Here is a 16,853-nt window from a genome sequence, read left to right as displayed (position 1 = left end):
GGCTGGACGTCACGGCTGGACGTCACAGGAACGAGGGAGGAGTGGTGACACTCTCTTAAGTGCAAATAACGGTTTGGCAGGCCTTCTTGGGCCGGCCAAACAGTCATGCTCACTTTGCATGTTCTCAACATGCTGTATTGCACAGCCTGGGTGGGGAACATGCAAAGGCCCCCAGCCCCTGTCTGAGTGCTGAACCGCAACACTCAGACCAATCACAATGCTTCTGTAACGCAGCAATGTGATTGGCCAAGGTCGTCTGGGTGCCTGGGTGCTTCATGGTTCCTGCTTCCTTCCTGCTCCTGGATTACTAAGAGGACCGAGAGGCAGCGTCCGGCATGCAGGTAAGTAAAGGTTTTGTTCATTTAGCCCCCCCCACCACCCTTGTTAAGTAGCGGCTGCCACTGGTTTCAGGGTGCTAGTTATGTCTGACAACAGTTGATATAATTTAACTGGCAGAAGAAAAGGACTACTGCATTGTGGAACGCATAATGGTTTATGCTCATTTTAATGTTTGTCAGAAGAAGAAATCATAAAATCATTGCCTGCACCGTAATTGCATTGCCTCCGATTTGTGTTTTCTTGAAATCTGGAATGCATATTGGTCCTTTTGCTGCACAGCTTAGATTTGTGAATGCTTTTTCTTCTGAGAAATGTATTGCACAGTTAGAGGTTCTTAAGTGTTGGTTCATTATGAGGCAGCAAAGCGGTCTTACTGAAGTGTCTTGTAATTGATGCATGTTTTGGAGCAGGTAAAATAAGTTGCATATGGATTCTACTCACACCATGGATTCTCGAGGAGACTAATGCCCATTACAGCTTGTACTTTGTGAGGGAAGGAGCGAGATTTCAAATCTTAGGGACCGGAGTGGGCACTTGTTTCTTATGAGTCTGTTAACTAATACGTTTATCCAGATTTTCACAAATTGGGTTGCACATGACAGACTTTATTACTTAACTAGGCTTAAATTCCTCTGTGATAAGTCTGGAGCACTCCCTCAGGTCCTCATGCACACTACTTAATTCTTCCTACATTGTTCACCCAGCAAACATACGTTGTAACAAACATTGGCAAAGTCGACAGGTGTCGGTCTTTCATAAGTGAAAGTTTTTTTTCAATGAAGATGAATGTTTGTGTAATCGTATGAATGGGTGAGTAGATGAATGCGAGAATGAGTGAATGGTTAGAAGAAAGGAAGGAAAGTGAATGCATGGGATGATAGATCTGATTACGCAAAAAAAAAAAAACAATCCAGGCTGGATGAGCTACAATAAGCGGATATGGAATATCTGAAGACCAAATATTTTTTTAAAACATTTTGGCTGGTTAAGAGTGCCATATGTCACAAGAGGCATCTTGTAAGCACTAAATGTAAAAGACAAAAAAATGTAGGAATTAAAGAGGAGATCATGCGGCCATTGAGGGAGATGCCAAGTGGACTTAAATCATGGGTGACACTTTGGAGTTGGCTAAAAGCCACGCTTGTTTGAAGTTATGACAGATAACGAGGGGTCATTTGCAAGTTTGCTACTTCAACTGCCAGTGGGCTCTACTTTATTACTTTTGCTTGAAGGTGAGAATACTCTGAATTCCACTTTATTGGAAGAAATATTCCCTCTACTAGGTCTCAACCTTTGTATGAGAAGGATGCTCGGACACAGCTAAGGATCTGCAACTTGAGGCACCGAAGACTTGGTTCTCTTGCCTGAAAAAAGAAGTCAATAGTGTTTGAGGAATTCTTTCCCATCAAGAGGAATGCGTACTACAGACTAAAGCAGCATATCTGAATTCAAATTCATTACAGGGTCTATGATATATTACAATTTAAGGAACTGGATTGGGCTCATGTTTTTTCGAAATTGTTATGGCGACTAGAAAATTCTCTACTTGATGTGAATCCTTTTAGAAATATTAGGCCAAGCCTTTTCCTCTTTTTTTTTATTAGTTATCAGCTACAAGCAGTATATGCTGTCTGTAAGCAGTCCTATTGCTTCCAATGAATAGCATACACTGAAAGTGGGCTTTGGGCCAGTCCCTTGCTCAGGATTGGTTTGCTTTGTTGTCGGTCTCAGGTTTCTTCTCTTGATTTGATGGCTTTCCTACCTATTCTTTAATTTGTCCCACCCACAAGCATTTTTGTCTCATGGTAATATAAATGGATGAGTCAGATCCTACCACTGCTAACTACAGTGGATTATTTTTCTTTATCATTTAGCACTACATGGGAGGGCAGGAGTTTCCTTCCTTGCACCATTCGTTCCTCTGTCCTCTACGGACCAACTCACTGATAATCTTTTATAGACTATCAATAGGAGACCGCTACCACATACCGATTCGCTATTTGGAATGCACATGTTGTAGGAAACCCTTCCACATACTGAATCGGTATGAGATGTACCAATGTTTTGCAAGCTAAATTTGTTTGTAAAACATTGAAAAATTACTGACCTTCAATTTCGGGTGGTAACCCATTTGCAAAAGGGAAGAAGTCACTTCGGGACCCCTACCACTCAGTAAATGTAAAAAAAAAAAAAATTGTTAACCAGCAGGCAGAGGTGCAGGGAACCTTTTTTCTTTTTTTAAATGCAGTCCCATTTCTTTTACGGAAAAAGGGCCTCATTAAAAAAATACTTTATTTAAAGGTGATCACCAATGTAGCAGTCTGCTGACCTTAGCGGACCACCAGCCCTGTGATGCCCACCAATTGCAGCAAGTCGCAATTTGTGACCTCCCTCATTCCTACCCATGAGGTAGGCTGGATAACGAGCCACTCTGAATTGTAATTTGAGAAACTGACCTGCATAAGTTGGTTTCAAAAATATTTCACTGGACACAATCTGCTACTAGTTTTTTGTACATCTGACCCCAGGTTACCTTCCTAAATACACAAACTATTAAGCTTTCAGTTCAGCGGTGTGGAATTCCTATAACCCGATGCTCAGACATATTGTATGAGGTCAAGAACAACACATTTTCATGTTTATTTTGCTCTTGGGACAAGTAGGCCTATCCCCCTGCATCAGAAACCCCTTTTCAGACAGTTTACAGTAACAAGTTATGGATCAGGGAAGGAATTGTCTTCAGTTAAGGTAATACTTTTCTTCATAAGGTGATGCTGTTCAAATTTGTATTTATGGTTCCTTAATGCAAAGCCTTTCTTATTCAAGTGAGCAATCTAAGGAAATTTTGAAAGCTCATACTGCAATACTGATATGGGTTAGAGTATAAAAATGTGTACACATGTTGCAAAGTTTAACAATAAGAGGCTATAAATAAAGCTTCCAGGATGCTCTTTGATTAGATGCAAATATTTGAGCAGCTTGAAAGCAAGATTGGTAATTCTTTAGTTTCAAAAGAAAATGTTCACAAACAAATGCAACTAGGAAAGGATCATTTTGCTAAACTACTTTGAAATTGTAGGTACCATTTATTTGAAGCATCATTTAGCAAAATGTGTTGATACATGCTAGTTTTTCCAAAAAATTTTATAATGGAAAATCAGTGTAACGAGTTATAACAAGATTACGGGAAACATGCAAATAAACAAGCATTGGCAAAGCAAATGGGTCTGCCATTTGTAGTCAGTCTTTTGGTTATCCAAATGTGTGTCTTGTTTTGACATGGTTTTTGTAAAACTTTGTTTGCGGGAGCTGACGCGTCCTCTCCATTATAAAAAACATTTGTCAAAACCAAAAGTACGTTTTGGTCATAAAAAGCACACATTTCAACGGTAGTCCCTGCCACTAAACAAAACTACTTGGTGTGTGTGCATATGCTCCTTGTGAAAGAGCAGTATGGAATCACTTACAGTGAAACCATCCGATAGATAAATAGAGAGAGAAATAGAATTTTAACAAACAGAATAGGTCTTGGTTAATGCCAGACCAAGTTAGGGGCCCAATCTTTAATGAAAGTCACATAAATGCACCCTTGTTATATGGCCTGGTATGATTGCAGATGTACAGCTTTCACAAATTCACAAGAATTAATAGGCCAAGAAATTGCAGTCCTAGAAAATATATTTGTGAACTCAATTTTAGCATGAAAAATTATTCAGGGATAGATTTGCTCATGAGAAAATCTGTGGAGTGTTTACAAGTTCATTTTCCTTCCAACCATTTGTTTCTCCCCAAACCTGAAATAATTTTTACTTCTGCTCCTGTCAGTAGTAAATTTCCATGCTTTCTCAGTATAGGAAAAGATTGGAGAAGAGCTGGTGAAAACCCTTAATAGGTCTGCACAGACTCAAACTGGCATTCCAACGCTGGAACTATTGCTACCTCCATCCCCAGTATCTAGATTTGAAGAAAGGAGGCAACATAAGGGAACTGCTAGTATTCGAACCATACAATAGTATGAACTTTGGCATAATCAGAGCGGTTAGTATCAGAGATCTTATATAATGAGATTGCTGCTATAATTTGTCGCCGCACTACATTGCACCAAAGGGACAAGTGACTTGTTTTACAGGACAAGTAGATTTATGAAGCAACTTGACCCATTGACAAGTAGGTATTTTATTACATTTTACAGCCATGCAGTTTATGTCAGTCATTACACTGCCTTCAAATGCTGTAAGTTTTTAGCTTTGATCTGAAGTCTTCTAACGGTTGGATATATTTCATTTTATGATTATTAGACAGGTTTTCTAAAAGTACTGACTGGAGTGGGGCAAGCAGACCGCGATACATTTGAGCCATATTATCAAAGGATAGTTTTCATTCTTAACAGACTTGAATGGGGCTACGTTAAGTCTCAAAACACGAAAAGCTTATGAAAATACAGCTATAAGAAATAGTTGTTGCCAGTAGCTCCTTAGTTGCCCCTTCTTACCTCCAGTTGTGCGAGCCTTTCTTGAACTTTATGAGACTGGTCATCATCAACCTGCACAGCTCTCCTCATAACTTCTCCCATAGAACATATTCTGTCAATTTGGCATTCGATTTCCTGCAAAAACATTTTCAGTACATTAATACCATGTTCTGTCAAGTCATCATTTCCTTCCTCAACATTTTTTTAATTGTAAATTATCACATCCTTTGATGGGGGATCCAGGAATGCTGCCTAATAACTGGGCAGTATGGCTCAGTGAGGAAGTAGAACGACCTGCTCTGGTCAGGAAGGCCATGTGTTTGAAAATCAGAACAAAAGCCTCAACCGAATACCCTTCAGTGGTAGATAAATTGAAGTTGTAATGCTTCATGTCAAATGTGTTAGAGAATATTAAGCACTTAGAGGTCTATATTACCTCCACTCTTCGTAAACTATACACACATAAACTACCCTGGACTTTTTGCTACACTTACAGGGGACCTCCGACAATGGGAATCCCTCTCTTTATATCATGGCTAGGAAGGATTGCCACAGTAGAAATGAAGGTGCTGCCCAGACTGGTATAGCTGTTCCCGGCCCTGCCAGAGAGATATAAAAGACCTGCAGACAGTGATAAGCCTCCTGTGGGCAGGGGGGCGGCTACAGGTTTCTAGATATTTTGGGGCAAGGAGGAAATCTGGGGGACTGGGATTAATCAATCAAGACTGTTACCATTAAGCAACTCAACTTCTATTTGAATGCACCAGTGTGAGGCATAAAAAAATAAATACACATGTAAGGGGCCATCATGTGCATTGCTCTGTGGGATGCAAGTGGCTCCCAGGACCCTTGGTAGACTACTTTCCAGCAATTCTTCACACAACACTACAGGGTTGGAACTCCAGCTCACATAATTTCTGTCCGCAACTTTTTGATAATTTAACGTATGCAGAACCTAAAGGTGAAATGTGAGTTCACATGCTCCTCGCCTGCAAGCCAGCTCGTGATCAAAGTTTTCACATTTTTTTTCTTTTAACTAGGTGACAAAGCGGTGAATTAGGCTCAGCAAAGACGGACTCTTCAGTACCTATTGTTCTATTACCTGACTAAACGATATTTATTGCATCATTTATTTACTTAGAAAATATGGTGCACATATATTCCTGACCCTATAACTTGTTATTCAAACTTACCATCATAATATGTCAATATGCAGTGGAGAACAATTCATTATATTAAGTGACAAAAGCACGTGGTTTAAGTATCCCAGCTTACATGAACAGTGCGTTACAGATAAAGGGTTAACCCAATGGCACTGGGACCTGGGTAGATCAGTGTTACATGTAGAGGGGGTCCCACACACAAGACATACAATGCTAAAATGACAGATTGTTGAATCAGACCAGAACAAATGAAAAGGATCTCACAGAGGAATGTTATTTAATCACACCCTCTTCATAGATTGGTTATGCATTCAATTTCACATATTCTTATCACAATTTTTGCCCAAAAATAGGGGGCATGGGTGAAAGGAAATGGAGGATAAAGAATGGGTGGGTGGTTTGTGAGGTTCAAGATAGTGAAAGAAAAGGTTTAACGTGAATCACATGTGGTCACCTTGATATTTTAACAGTTGGACAATACATGGGCATGGTAACAATACGAAGTAGCAATTCTATACAAATGATCTCCTATCCCAAATGATGAGTTCACAGTCACAAATGTTCTGTTGAGCTTGGGTAGGATGTGCAAGGGAAAGTAAGTCGACGTTTCGACCCCTGATGGTGTAGGTCTACTTGCACCTTACTGTGGGGTCTTCCTCAGGACAGGTGGTGGGGGTGGGTGGGGACCAGGGTAGGGCACCTAGAATTGGAAACATCAAGTAAGCTAGTGTGGGGAAACCTAGCAAAAATCTAATTGCAAAAGGGGAAAACATGTTTTCCAGAATCGCCACTACACTGGGTGTGGCAACGTGTAGGAGAAGAATCTAAGGAAAGGCCCAAGGGCTCCAGTCAGGCGAGCGAGCAATAGCCTAACGGTGGATAAAAGAACAGGAATGGAATTGTAAGGTATGGTCACATCATCACTAGTTCATAATATACAACATTTACATAATCCACTAATACCCAGCCGGGTTAAAAACAATCCTGCTATCGTAAAGATGAAACAGAGAGACCTGAAAAAACCAGTCATACTGGGGAACAACCTGCACAAAGAGGTCCGTAAATCGATGTCACCCACCAAGGTTTGTCCAAAAGTCAGGTAAGTGAATGGTCATCGTTCATATACAGTGTGTACCATTACTTTAATAAACAAAAGTACTAAGGAATAAGTGTCCGGTTGTAGTCGTACCTGGAAGACAATATCATACATACAGTGTATTACTCGAATCTCTTTTAATGCGGAAACTAAACCTATGACATGCTTGCCCATACATAGGGAATGGCAGAGGTGCCTCAGGATTATGTTGCAGCCTACCCGGACAGAGCTGAAAAAACAATAGGAGCCTAATTGTCTGGCTACAGCGTATCGTGTTTGTATCTAGATGAAGTTAACTAGGGGCCCAAGCGGATCATACGTTAATCTCGAGAACAAATGGTCGAGCGCTCGAAAGCTCAACATATCTGCATTATTAAAACGTTCTAAAGACGCTGGTACCAATCGCAGTCTGGTCTACGGAAAAACAATCGGCAATTGGGTACTATGTCTGAATAACATGTGGCTAAAAACGCGTGGGTACCTGCGGGACAGACGTGATCTCCCAGATTCGGGATATTCGTTTTTCAAAGCAGTCTGCGTAGTTGAGGCGTTACGTGCTTCAATCTACAATAAAGTATTAAAAATGAAAATCTGAGCGGACACACCTAAAGCGGCAATCTGAATCCCGAAAGCGCGCTAGGGCTCTTACCTCCGGACGCGTCTAAATCAGCGACTCTATTCCTCCCCAGTTTGTCGGGGAATGAGCGCAGTCAAGCTAGAAGTATTTCTAAAGTGACGTGCGCCACGTCACCGGCGCGTGTCAGGGCAGCAGTTAAATGCCTGTCTCATGCCTTCCCGGTAGAAACCGGCAGGGAAAAAAATGGTCACTGAAAACAGACTGAGTTAACGCACACCTGCTCTAGTGTAAGAACATGGTAATAGGTGAAGTCTGCTGGAAAATGTAGAACAGGGATCATGTATGCCTGTATAGCAAAGGGCTGCGTGTCGAAATAATATAGTGGGAAAATATTGGTGGCCTGAAAGGTTAAAGAGGCCCGGAATTTAGGAAGTGGAAGCACAGAGTGGGGGATCTAATTGTGATGACGTGTGCCACCAACATGAATTAACCCTGACCATGGGAACAAGTAGCTGGCAAAATATTGCACATGCATATGGTAGACCCAGTAAGATATTAAGACATTTAAAACAATAGAACATTAATATAATCATTCAATGAAAGATATAGTTGTATCTCGATGGCCATTCATCTGTGGTAGATCTGTGTAAGGGAGACATAATAGGTACAAAAATACTGGCAAATACTGAGCTAATTAAGACAAGCTAGTTGGGCATAGCTTGAATCTTGTTCGTACAACCCGTTGGCAATTGTATCCAAACGTGTCATCCATTTACTCTCACGTAAGTTCAGAATTGAACTGATATTACCACCTCTGGGGCCTAAGGACACCTTCTCAAGGACAACCCAACTTAGTGTATTTATAGAATGTTGGGCTGCTTTCCAGTGGTCAACTGAGGTGCCCCCTGTACAGCACATCGTATTCTGCTCTGATGTTGTAAAACTCGAGCCTTGATTTTCTGTTGTGTCTGGCCGACATAGGCTAGGCCAGATGGACACGTAATGCAATAAATTACACAATCTGAGTTACAATTTGTCAAAGCTTTTAGATCTACATTGTGGTGTTTGTAGGTGAATGTTTTGGTTTGATTACATGTGGAACAGGCCTTGCAGTTGCCGCACCTAAAGTGACCTATCACTGTCGGCAGGTTCCACATTGTCAGAAGAGTAGGTGGTTCTGAAGTGTCAAGGAAGGATGATACTACATGGTCCCTTATACTTTTGGATTTCTTGAAGGAGTGCATGGGTGGGTCCCGTTGATTAATGTCGTCAGCTATTAGTGACCAATGTTTGTTTAGGATTTTGCGAATCGTGTTGCTTTGGGTGCAACATGTGGTGACACAAATCCGTCTTATCCGTAGGAATTGTCCTACAGGGAGGAAACGAAATTACTCCTACTCTATAACAGCCACCACCCGCGTGGTTTGAGGGATAACCTCCCTGTAGGACAATTCCTACGGATAAGACGGAATTGCACACAGAAAGGAGATTATTTTAAGGAATCAGAAGACTCGAGTTTTAGATTAAGGGCAAGAGGATACCCGCGACGTTTGGTGAAAAGAGCTCAGAAATGAGCCTGGTACAGCCCTCGTGAAGATCTACTCAACACACAAAAGGACAATACTAAAATGGAGAGGATGATTTTTGTCACCACATTTTGCATGTGCAATATTTTGCCAGCTACATGTTCCCTTGGTCCGGGTTAATTCATGTTGCTGGCACAAGTCATCACAATTAGACCCCCAACTCTGTGCTTCCACTTACTAAATTCCGGGCCTCTTTAACCTTTCAGGCCACCAATATTATCCCACTATATTATTTCGACACGCAGCCCTTTGCTATACAGGCATACATGATCCCTGTTCTACATTTTCCAGCAGACTTCACCTATTACCATGTTCTTACACTAGAGCAGGTGTGCGTTAACTCAGTCTGTTTTCAGTGACCATTTTTTTCCCTGCCGGTTTCTACCGGGAAGTTATGAGACAGGCATTTAGCTGCTGCCCTGACACGCGACATACTTCTAGCTTGACTGCGCTCATTCCCTGACAAACTGCGGAGGAAGAGTGTCGCTGATTTAGACGCGTCCGGAGGTAAGAGCTCTAGCGCGCTTTCGGTATTCAGATTGCCGCTTTAGGTGTGTCCGCTCAGATTTTCATTTTTAATACTTTATTTTAGATTGAAGCACGTAACGCCTCAACCACGCAGACTGCTTTGAAAAACTAATATCCCCAATCTGGGAGATCACGTCTGGCCCGCAGGTACCCACACATTTTTAGCCACATGTTATTCAGACATAGTACCCAATTGCCGATTGTTTGTCCGTAGACCAGACTGCGATTGGTACCAGCGTCTTTAGAACGTTTAATTAATGCAGATATGTTGAGCTTTCGAGCGCTCGCCCATTTGTTCTTGAGATTAACGTACGATCCGCTTGGGCCCCTAGTTAACTTCATCTAGATACAAACACGATACGCTGCAGCCGGACAATTAGGCTCCTATTGTTTTTTCAGCTCTGTCCGGGGAGGCTGCAACATAATCCTGAGGCACCTCTGCCATTCCCTACGTATGGGCACGCATGTCATAGGTTTAGTTTCCGCATTGAAAGAGATTTGAGTAATACACTGTATGTCTGATATTGTCTCCCAGGTATGACTACAACCGGACACTTATTCCTTAGTACTTTTGTTTATTAAAGTAATGGTACACACTGTATATGAACGATGACCATTCACTTTCCTGACTTTTGGACAAACCTTGGTGGGTGACATCGATTTACGGACCTCTTTGTGCAGGTTGTTCCCCAGTATGACTGGTTTTTTCAGGTCTCTCTGTTGTTTCATCTGTACAATAGCAGGATTGTTTTTAACCCGGCTGGGTATTAGTGGATTATGTAAATGTTGTATATTATGAACTAGTGATGATGTGACCATACCTTACAAGTCCATTCCTGTTCTTTTATCCCCCGTTAGGCTATTGCTTGCTCGCCTGACTGGAGCCCTTGGGCCCTTCCTTAGATTCTTCTCCTACACGTTGACACACCCAGTGTAGTGGCGATTCTGGTAAACATGTTTTCCCCTTTTGCAATTAGACTGTTGCTAGGTTTCCCCACACTAGCTTACTTGATGTTTCCAATTCTAGGTGCCCTACCCTGGTCCCCACCCACCCCCACCACCTGTCCTGAGGAAGACCCCACAGTAAGGTGCAAGCGGACCTACACCATCAGGGGTCGAAACGTCGACTTACTTTCCCTTGCACATCCTACCCAAGCTCAACAGAACATTTGTGACTGTGAACTCATCATTTGGGATAGGAGGTCATTTGTATAGAATTGCTACTTGGTATTGTTACCATGCCCATGTGTTGTCCAACTGTTAAAATATCATGGTGACCACATGCGATTCACGGTAAACCTTTCCTTTCACTATCTTGAACCTCACAAACCACCTACCCCTTCTTTTTCTCCATTTCCTTTCACCCACGCCCCCTATTTTTGGGCAAAAAAATGTGATAAGAATATGTGAAATTGTATGCATAACCAATCTATGAAGAGGGTGTGATTAAATAACATTCCTCTGTGAGATCCTTTTCATTTGTTGTGGTCTGATTCAACAATCTGTCATTTTAGCATTGTAGGTCTTGTGTCTGGGACCCCCTCTACATGAACAGTGCAGCAAGAAACATTGTAACATCTCTGAAAGTAGAGCTGTTTATTGCTTAACGCTGGGAAACTTACCTCTGGAAAATACCACTACTTTGAAAATACATGTAGCTTGCAGCCTGCACGTCTCAACAAGATGCAGCTACATTTTAATGTATTTATTTCAGTACCAAGTGCATAAAAGATGCAACACAGAGGTTTGCTTTGGCTGTGGTACTTTAAAATGCCTGTCTTCAGAAGTGCGTTACACAAAGAGTTATTAAAATGCTAGTTTATTGTTCTCTTGCAATCCCCTTCTGAAGGCGATAGATTTACCTCTTAAAAGTTACAGAAAGAAATAATGAAATTTGAGTAAGGAACAAGAGGATCCGCCCCTAAGCCTAACTTCTGTTCTCTTCTGCCATCCTCATTGGACAGTCGCGTTTGTTAAAGCGGACAATCATCTGCTGAAGCAGGAATCTGAAAATGGACTTCAGTCCAACATTCCATGTGGGGTAGGATACTGTGTTAGTCATTAGAGCATCTGAATACCGTCTACTGTCAGTGCAGCAAAGACAAGCATTACGTGAGCATTAGGAACGTCACTATCACGGTCTCCATGTTAAATCGCATACTTTGTTGTTGCTTTGGAGTTCAGGGCTGTGTACTATGATGATGAGCTACAGTGGTGTGGTCTTCAATATGTGAAACGTGAGCGTTTGTTAGGCATGTTTATTTGTTTTCAAAATGGAGGTCGAGCGTGTGGAATAAGAGGGAATGGGCATAGCTATGTTCAGTCTTCTCCAGGGCCAGAGGGTCCTTCGGGACTGACCTCGGAGCACTGGTGGCACACAAGTAATAAGAAGCAAGTACACTTCGATGTAACGAGGATTCTTGTAACTCTCCACATCTTGTCTTTGGAGCTTAATAAGGCCCAACCTTTTTCTAAGGGAAGATAGGAATGATGAGATTCAGAGAAGTAAAGCAATATATATGGGATCTGATGTAAACCTTAGGGCTAGGACTATGTTCTAATGTTTTCAATAAACTTTGGAAGCAGTGTGTATGCTCTCACTCACCCACCAGATGCGCACCACAGAGGCTTTGCTGTTACATGGCTAATGTCCATTGAGACCTTGTTATTGCAGCCATGTTTCCGCTTCCGTGCACATTCCTTCACACATATTTGTTGCATTTGTGCTACACTGAGGAAAGTACAAGCACTTGGGTGAGAACCGCATGAATAAGAGCAAGAATGATACTGGTCGGTATCACAGGATCATTGGTTACATTAACTACCCATACCCTCATCAGTATCTAGAGTCAGGAAGCACCTACATATTCAAGACTTTTGGCAAGCATCTATGCGATTACTTTATTCCACGCTAAAGCCTGCATACAGGAGAAGGAATCATCTTTTTCCCTCCACTGAGATTTTTGGTCCTTGAATAAACTTCAAAACGGGGGGAAACGACTTCGGCACACTGCATGAAGTGTGGCCTGGAAAAGGCTGACTATGTACACCTCTTCATGAAGTGCCCAGAGATCCAACAGTTCTGGGTAGATGCTGGCAGGAATATAAGTCCGATCCTCCAGTTTCAAATTGAGGTAAGCATTGGACTAATAATTTTGCGGAAAGCAGAAGAGCCTATGAAGCTTAGCCAAAAAATAGCAAGTTGCTGTTTTATCTGATCCTGATAGCGTGAAGGGAGTTTTACAGGAAATGGGTTTCAAAAGCGGATCCCACAATTGCAGAATAGTTGAATTCCGTAATGAATACATTAAAAATGGATACCTGCGGCAGGTCTTTAAAAAGTACACAAATTTGGGGGCCGCTTGTCACATGGCTGGAGGGTAATGTGGTGGAAAGGTGAAGCCTAAGATTCCATGATTACACTGGACCTTGACCTGTGGTTAAGTTCGGAAAAGGTCACTTTGCCTTCCCAAGCCTGTAAATCTACGTCTCCTGACGGGAAAAACAGGGCAGAACCACGGAGGCCAAAGGTGTAATGCTTGACGTTAAAAGAAGTGAATGAGGACTAAACAATGAAAAAAATAAAGAAATAAATCGGCACTATGGCAAGATTTTATTTCGGGCGATATTTGGCCTAAGAGACCCCCAGCCCGCATTAGTATAAAAGGTAACCTACCCAATTGCCTTCTCTCCAGTTACCAGTTAGCTGTCCTCTATCCCCCATACAGTTCCTGTTGGCACTGAACCACTATTAGACAATATTAAAAACGTCAATGGAATTCCTTTTAAATCCGGCATCCAAACTGTAGCCACCTATGAGGATTGAGTCATGATATTCACAGAAAAGGCTGACCCAGCAATTCACAAAATTCTGTCAGTCGGCATTAAATATGCAACAGTATCAGGATACTCCCTAAAGGAAGAAAAGGATGTCTTTAAACTAAATAATTGAGAACATCTCCCATAGTAGTTGTAACTGACTAAAGTGGCAAAACACGTGTAAAAAACACTCTTTGGCTCTCTAGACTTATCAGAATCAGGAACAAACGATGAGGGGGAAACACTTTGGTAAAAATTAAAGAAAAGCTCTCAATATGATCTCCAAAGTTCATCACATGGTGGGGTAGAATATAAACTATAAAAATGATGTGACATGTAAAATTAGTTTCTTAACCTGTATGTACCTGGTCGGGTGTTATGTTATGTTAATGCCCTTTTATAAAGCGCGTGACTCACCCAGGGGCATCTCAGTGCTAACCTAGAAGGGGACTAAGACGTATAAGCAAGGTACCAGAGGAGAACATAAAAAATTGATAAGGTACACTAGAACAAAAAGGCTTTAAGATGTTTTCTAAAAACTAGATAGGAATTGGTTTTTCGGAGAACCTCAGGAAGAGTTTTCCAGTATCTGGGGGCTATGTATGAGAATGATTTGCCCTCTGTACGGCTAAGACAAATGCGTGGGACCTTCAGCAGTGCCAGAGAGTTTGACCTAAGATTACACTTAGATGTTTGCTTACAGATCTTATTTTGCAGATAATCAGGGCTGGTGTGACTAGCCAACGAAGGCAATAGCCAAGCTCAGCTGAAGCTATGTGCTGCAACAGTGAACCTGAACCAATAATTCAGTATAACTGACCCACCTGAGCAGCGTCGTCCTAGAGAAACGGGGCCAGGAACTCAGGACAAGAGATCACTGGGGTGTGGTTGCAGCCTAGGTGGCACGTGACAGAGCTGCAGAGAGGCAGCCAGCTACTATGTCTCCATCCAGATGTCCCTACACAAGCACTGACCTCGATCATGAGTGGGTGGCGGCGCTGAAACTGATCTGGGACGATAACCGGCAGCTTAGGGACCGCACCAGGAGTTGGAACAAGGCGAGAGAGTAAGATGCTGCCAGGGGTGAGAGCATATTTTATATTTATTTTTTATATATTTATAGAGTTTAATATAGCGCAAACATGACCCATGGGTATCAGGCGCTTCACAGTTACATGAGGTAAATCGTTTAGAATACAACGGATATAGCAAAGGTAATATACATATGGTTCCGGTACATGCTTTCGTATCAGTTTCAACAATAACAAGATTAGGATCGATTTGGTGTACAAAAGGTATAACAGTAGTATTATACATATGGTTCTGATATGTGGCTTTCGTATCTTTTACATCAATATTACACATATGATCCATTAATTGTAGTAATGTACAATCTAAGGTGTATTTGCAGCATTGGATGGGTTGTGAGGGCTGGGGTGGTCTGATCTGCTTGGCTTTCCATGCAGGCCCCCCTCCTGCTCCACGGCCCACTTCCACCACACGCCTGGGCCTGAAAGCCACTATGAATAAAGGACACCCCAGAAGTGCCACTGAATGAAGGGCATTACTTTTAGAATCTATGTGGCAAGGTGCACAGGAATTGAAGCTAAGCATGCACGACGCCAACGAGCTCATCTGGGTGACCAAACACGGCAGACCACAGAGAAGATTGTCTGCTGTAGTCAACAGCCTCCACTCATACGCCTCTATCGTGACATCCCCTGCTTGCCTCTCATACGGGTGCCTTCCTTATGCTACTCTCTTGCCAGTTTTGTGTCTCCTGCACATCACTCCAGTTGGCACATATTGCCCCCAGTTCCCGAATTTGTGACCGAATATGGAGATGTTCACCAAGACCCTTTCTTGCAGGAATGGTTTGGTAAACACTAGTCGCTGGGACTAGGCGGACATACTCAGTTTGTCTCTGGTAGGAAGTTATGAATGTTTGCTCCGAAATTACTGGGAGAACAAGGTTGTTTCAATTAAAAAGGTGCATCCTGGGACTAGGGGGCAGATCCAAGGATGCAAAAGGACCACTTTTCATATGATCACCCTCCAGTTTCTGAACTGATGCTGCTGGGTTTTCAGCTCTGTAGCGCACTTGGTCCTGCTGTCCAGGCTCCAGTGCGGTATTCAGACACAATATTGAATTAAAAATATTGCGTAACATTAATATTTTTATCAATAATATCGTGAAATATAAATATCGTCTTAGATGTGCTTAATATTGATGTAGTTAATATTGTTGTCAATAATATAGTTTTTTAGTGGTAAAGTGTGTAATATATTGTATTTTTGTTTTTATAGTTTTTTATTTATAGTAATTGTTTATAATTGTTTTTGTGATTTTTTTTATAAGAATGTGATTGTAATTTAACGCCTTAACTGCGGCCGTTATTTCGGCGCAGTGCGGGCGTTCTGAAAGGTGGGCGGGGCCGCATCGCCCGTTGGCCGGTAGCAGCACTAGCGAGGTAGTGCTGCCAACGGCAGCACGCAACAGGTTAATTTGTTTTATTTATTATAATTATACCTTTAGGAGTGGGGGTTTATAGGGGATAAGTGTGGGAATTATTTAGAAAGCAATGGGCCTGATTACGATGGTGGTCGGACACATCGCCGTTAGGCAGGCAACTATCCAACAATGAGTCTGCAATCCCACCTGCCCTAGCATGATAGGACCATTGTGCAGGCGGTTGGAAAGTGCCTTTTTCTACTGCAACTGGTGCTGAGGTACAGGAAAAGGGCTGCAGAACATGCTGCAGTAGTAAAAGGCACTCAGTGCACACCCATACACAGTGTGCCAGGCACCTTGTGGTGCCTGGCACATGGTTCATGGATGTGGGAGAAGCATTAAATGTGCCCCACAGGCCACTTATCAGTGGCCCACAGGGGTCCTTCTTGGGGTTCCCAAAGTCCTTTTCCGCTGCCTTTTCATGGCAGTGGGACAGTCATAAAAAAGCATGCAGCAAGGTGCATCCTAATCTCTACGACGCTCCCTCATGGTAGTGATAGGAGTCCGAAGGTTGCCCCGACGGGATCGTTGATCCTGTCGGAAGCAGCGCTCTGTCCCCAAGACGGGGGCGGTTGGACTGTCCGCATCGTAATGTAGCGGTCAGACTGATGGCCTGGATGTCGGTGGGACCACCACTGACAGCCTGTCTGTGGTGGTCCCACCAACATCATAGTGAGGCCCCAATGTATTAGTGCATATATTTTTATATTGAATTTTTTTTTAAATAGGGGATATGGGTGGGAAGTATCATATAAAATTAAG

At 42.4% G+C, this 16,853-nt stretch overlaps 1 protein-coding gene across 4 annotated transcripts in view; it reads right to left on the bottom strand.

Annotated features, from left to right (window-relative positions):
- Positions 1 to 16,853, bottom strand: part of SIKE1 (suppressor of IKBKE 1) — a 141,296-nt gene that overhangs the window by 37,889 nt on the left and 86,554 nt on the right. For all 4 annotated transcript variants that reach the window (XM_086923279.1, XM_086923277.1, XM_086923278.1 and 1 more), the window contains exon 5: positions 4,832 to 4,945. In XM_086923279.1, coding sequence (XP_086779405.1) covers positions 4,832 to 4,945 — 114 coding nt within the window. The remainder of the gene's footprint in view (positions 1 to 4,831; positions 4,946 to 16,853) is intronic.

This window comes from Lissotriton vulgaris, chromosome 5, assembly GCF_964263255.1.
Source record: "Lissotriton vulgaris chromosome 5, aLisVul1.2, whole genome shotgun sequence".
Lineage (NCBI taxonomy): Eukaryota > Metazoa > Chordata > Amphibia > Caudata > Salamandridae > Lissotriton > Lissotriton vulgaris.
This window is presented reverse-complemented; position numbering and strand designations above follow the sequence as displayed.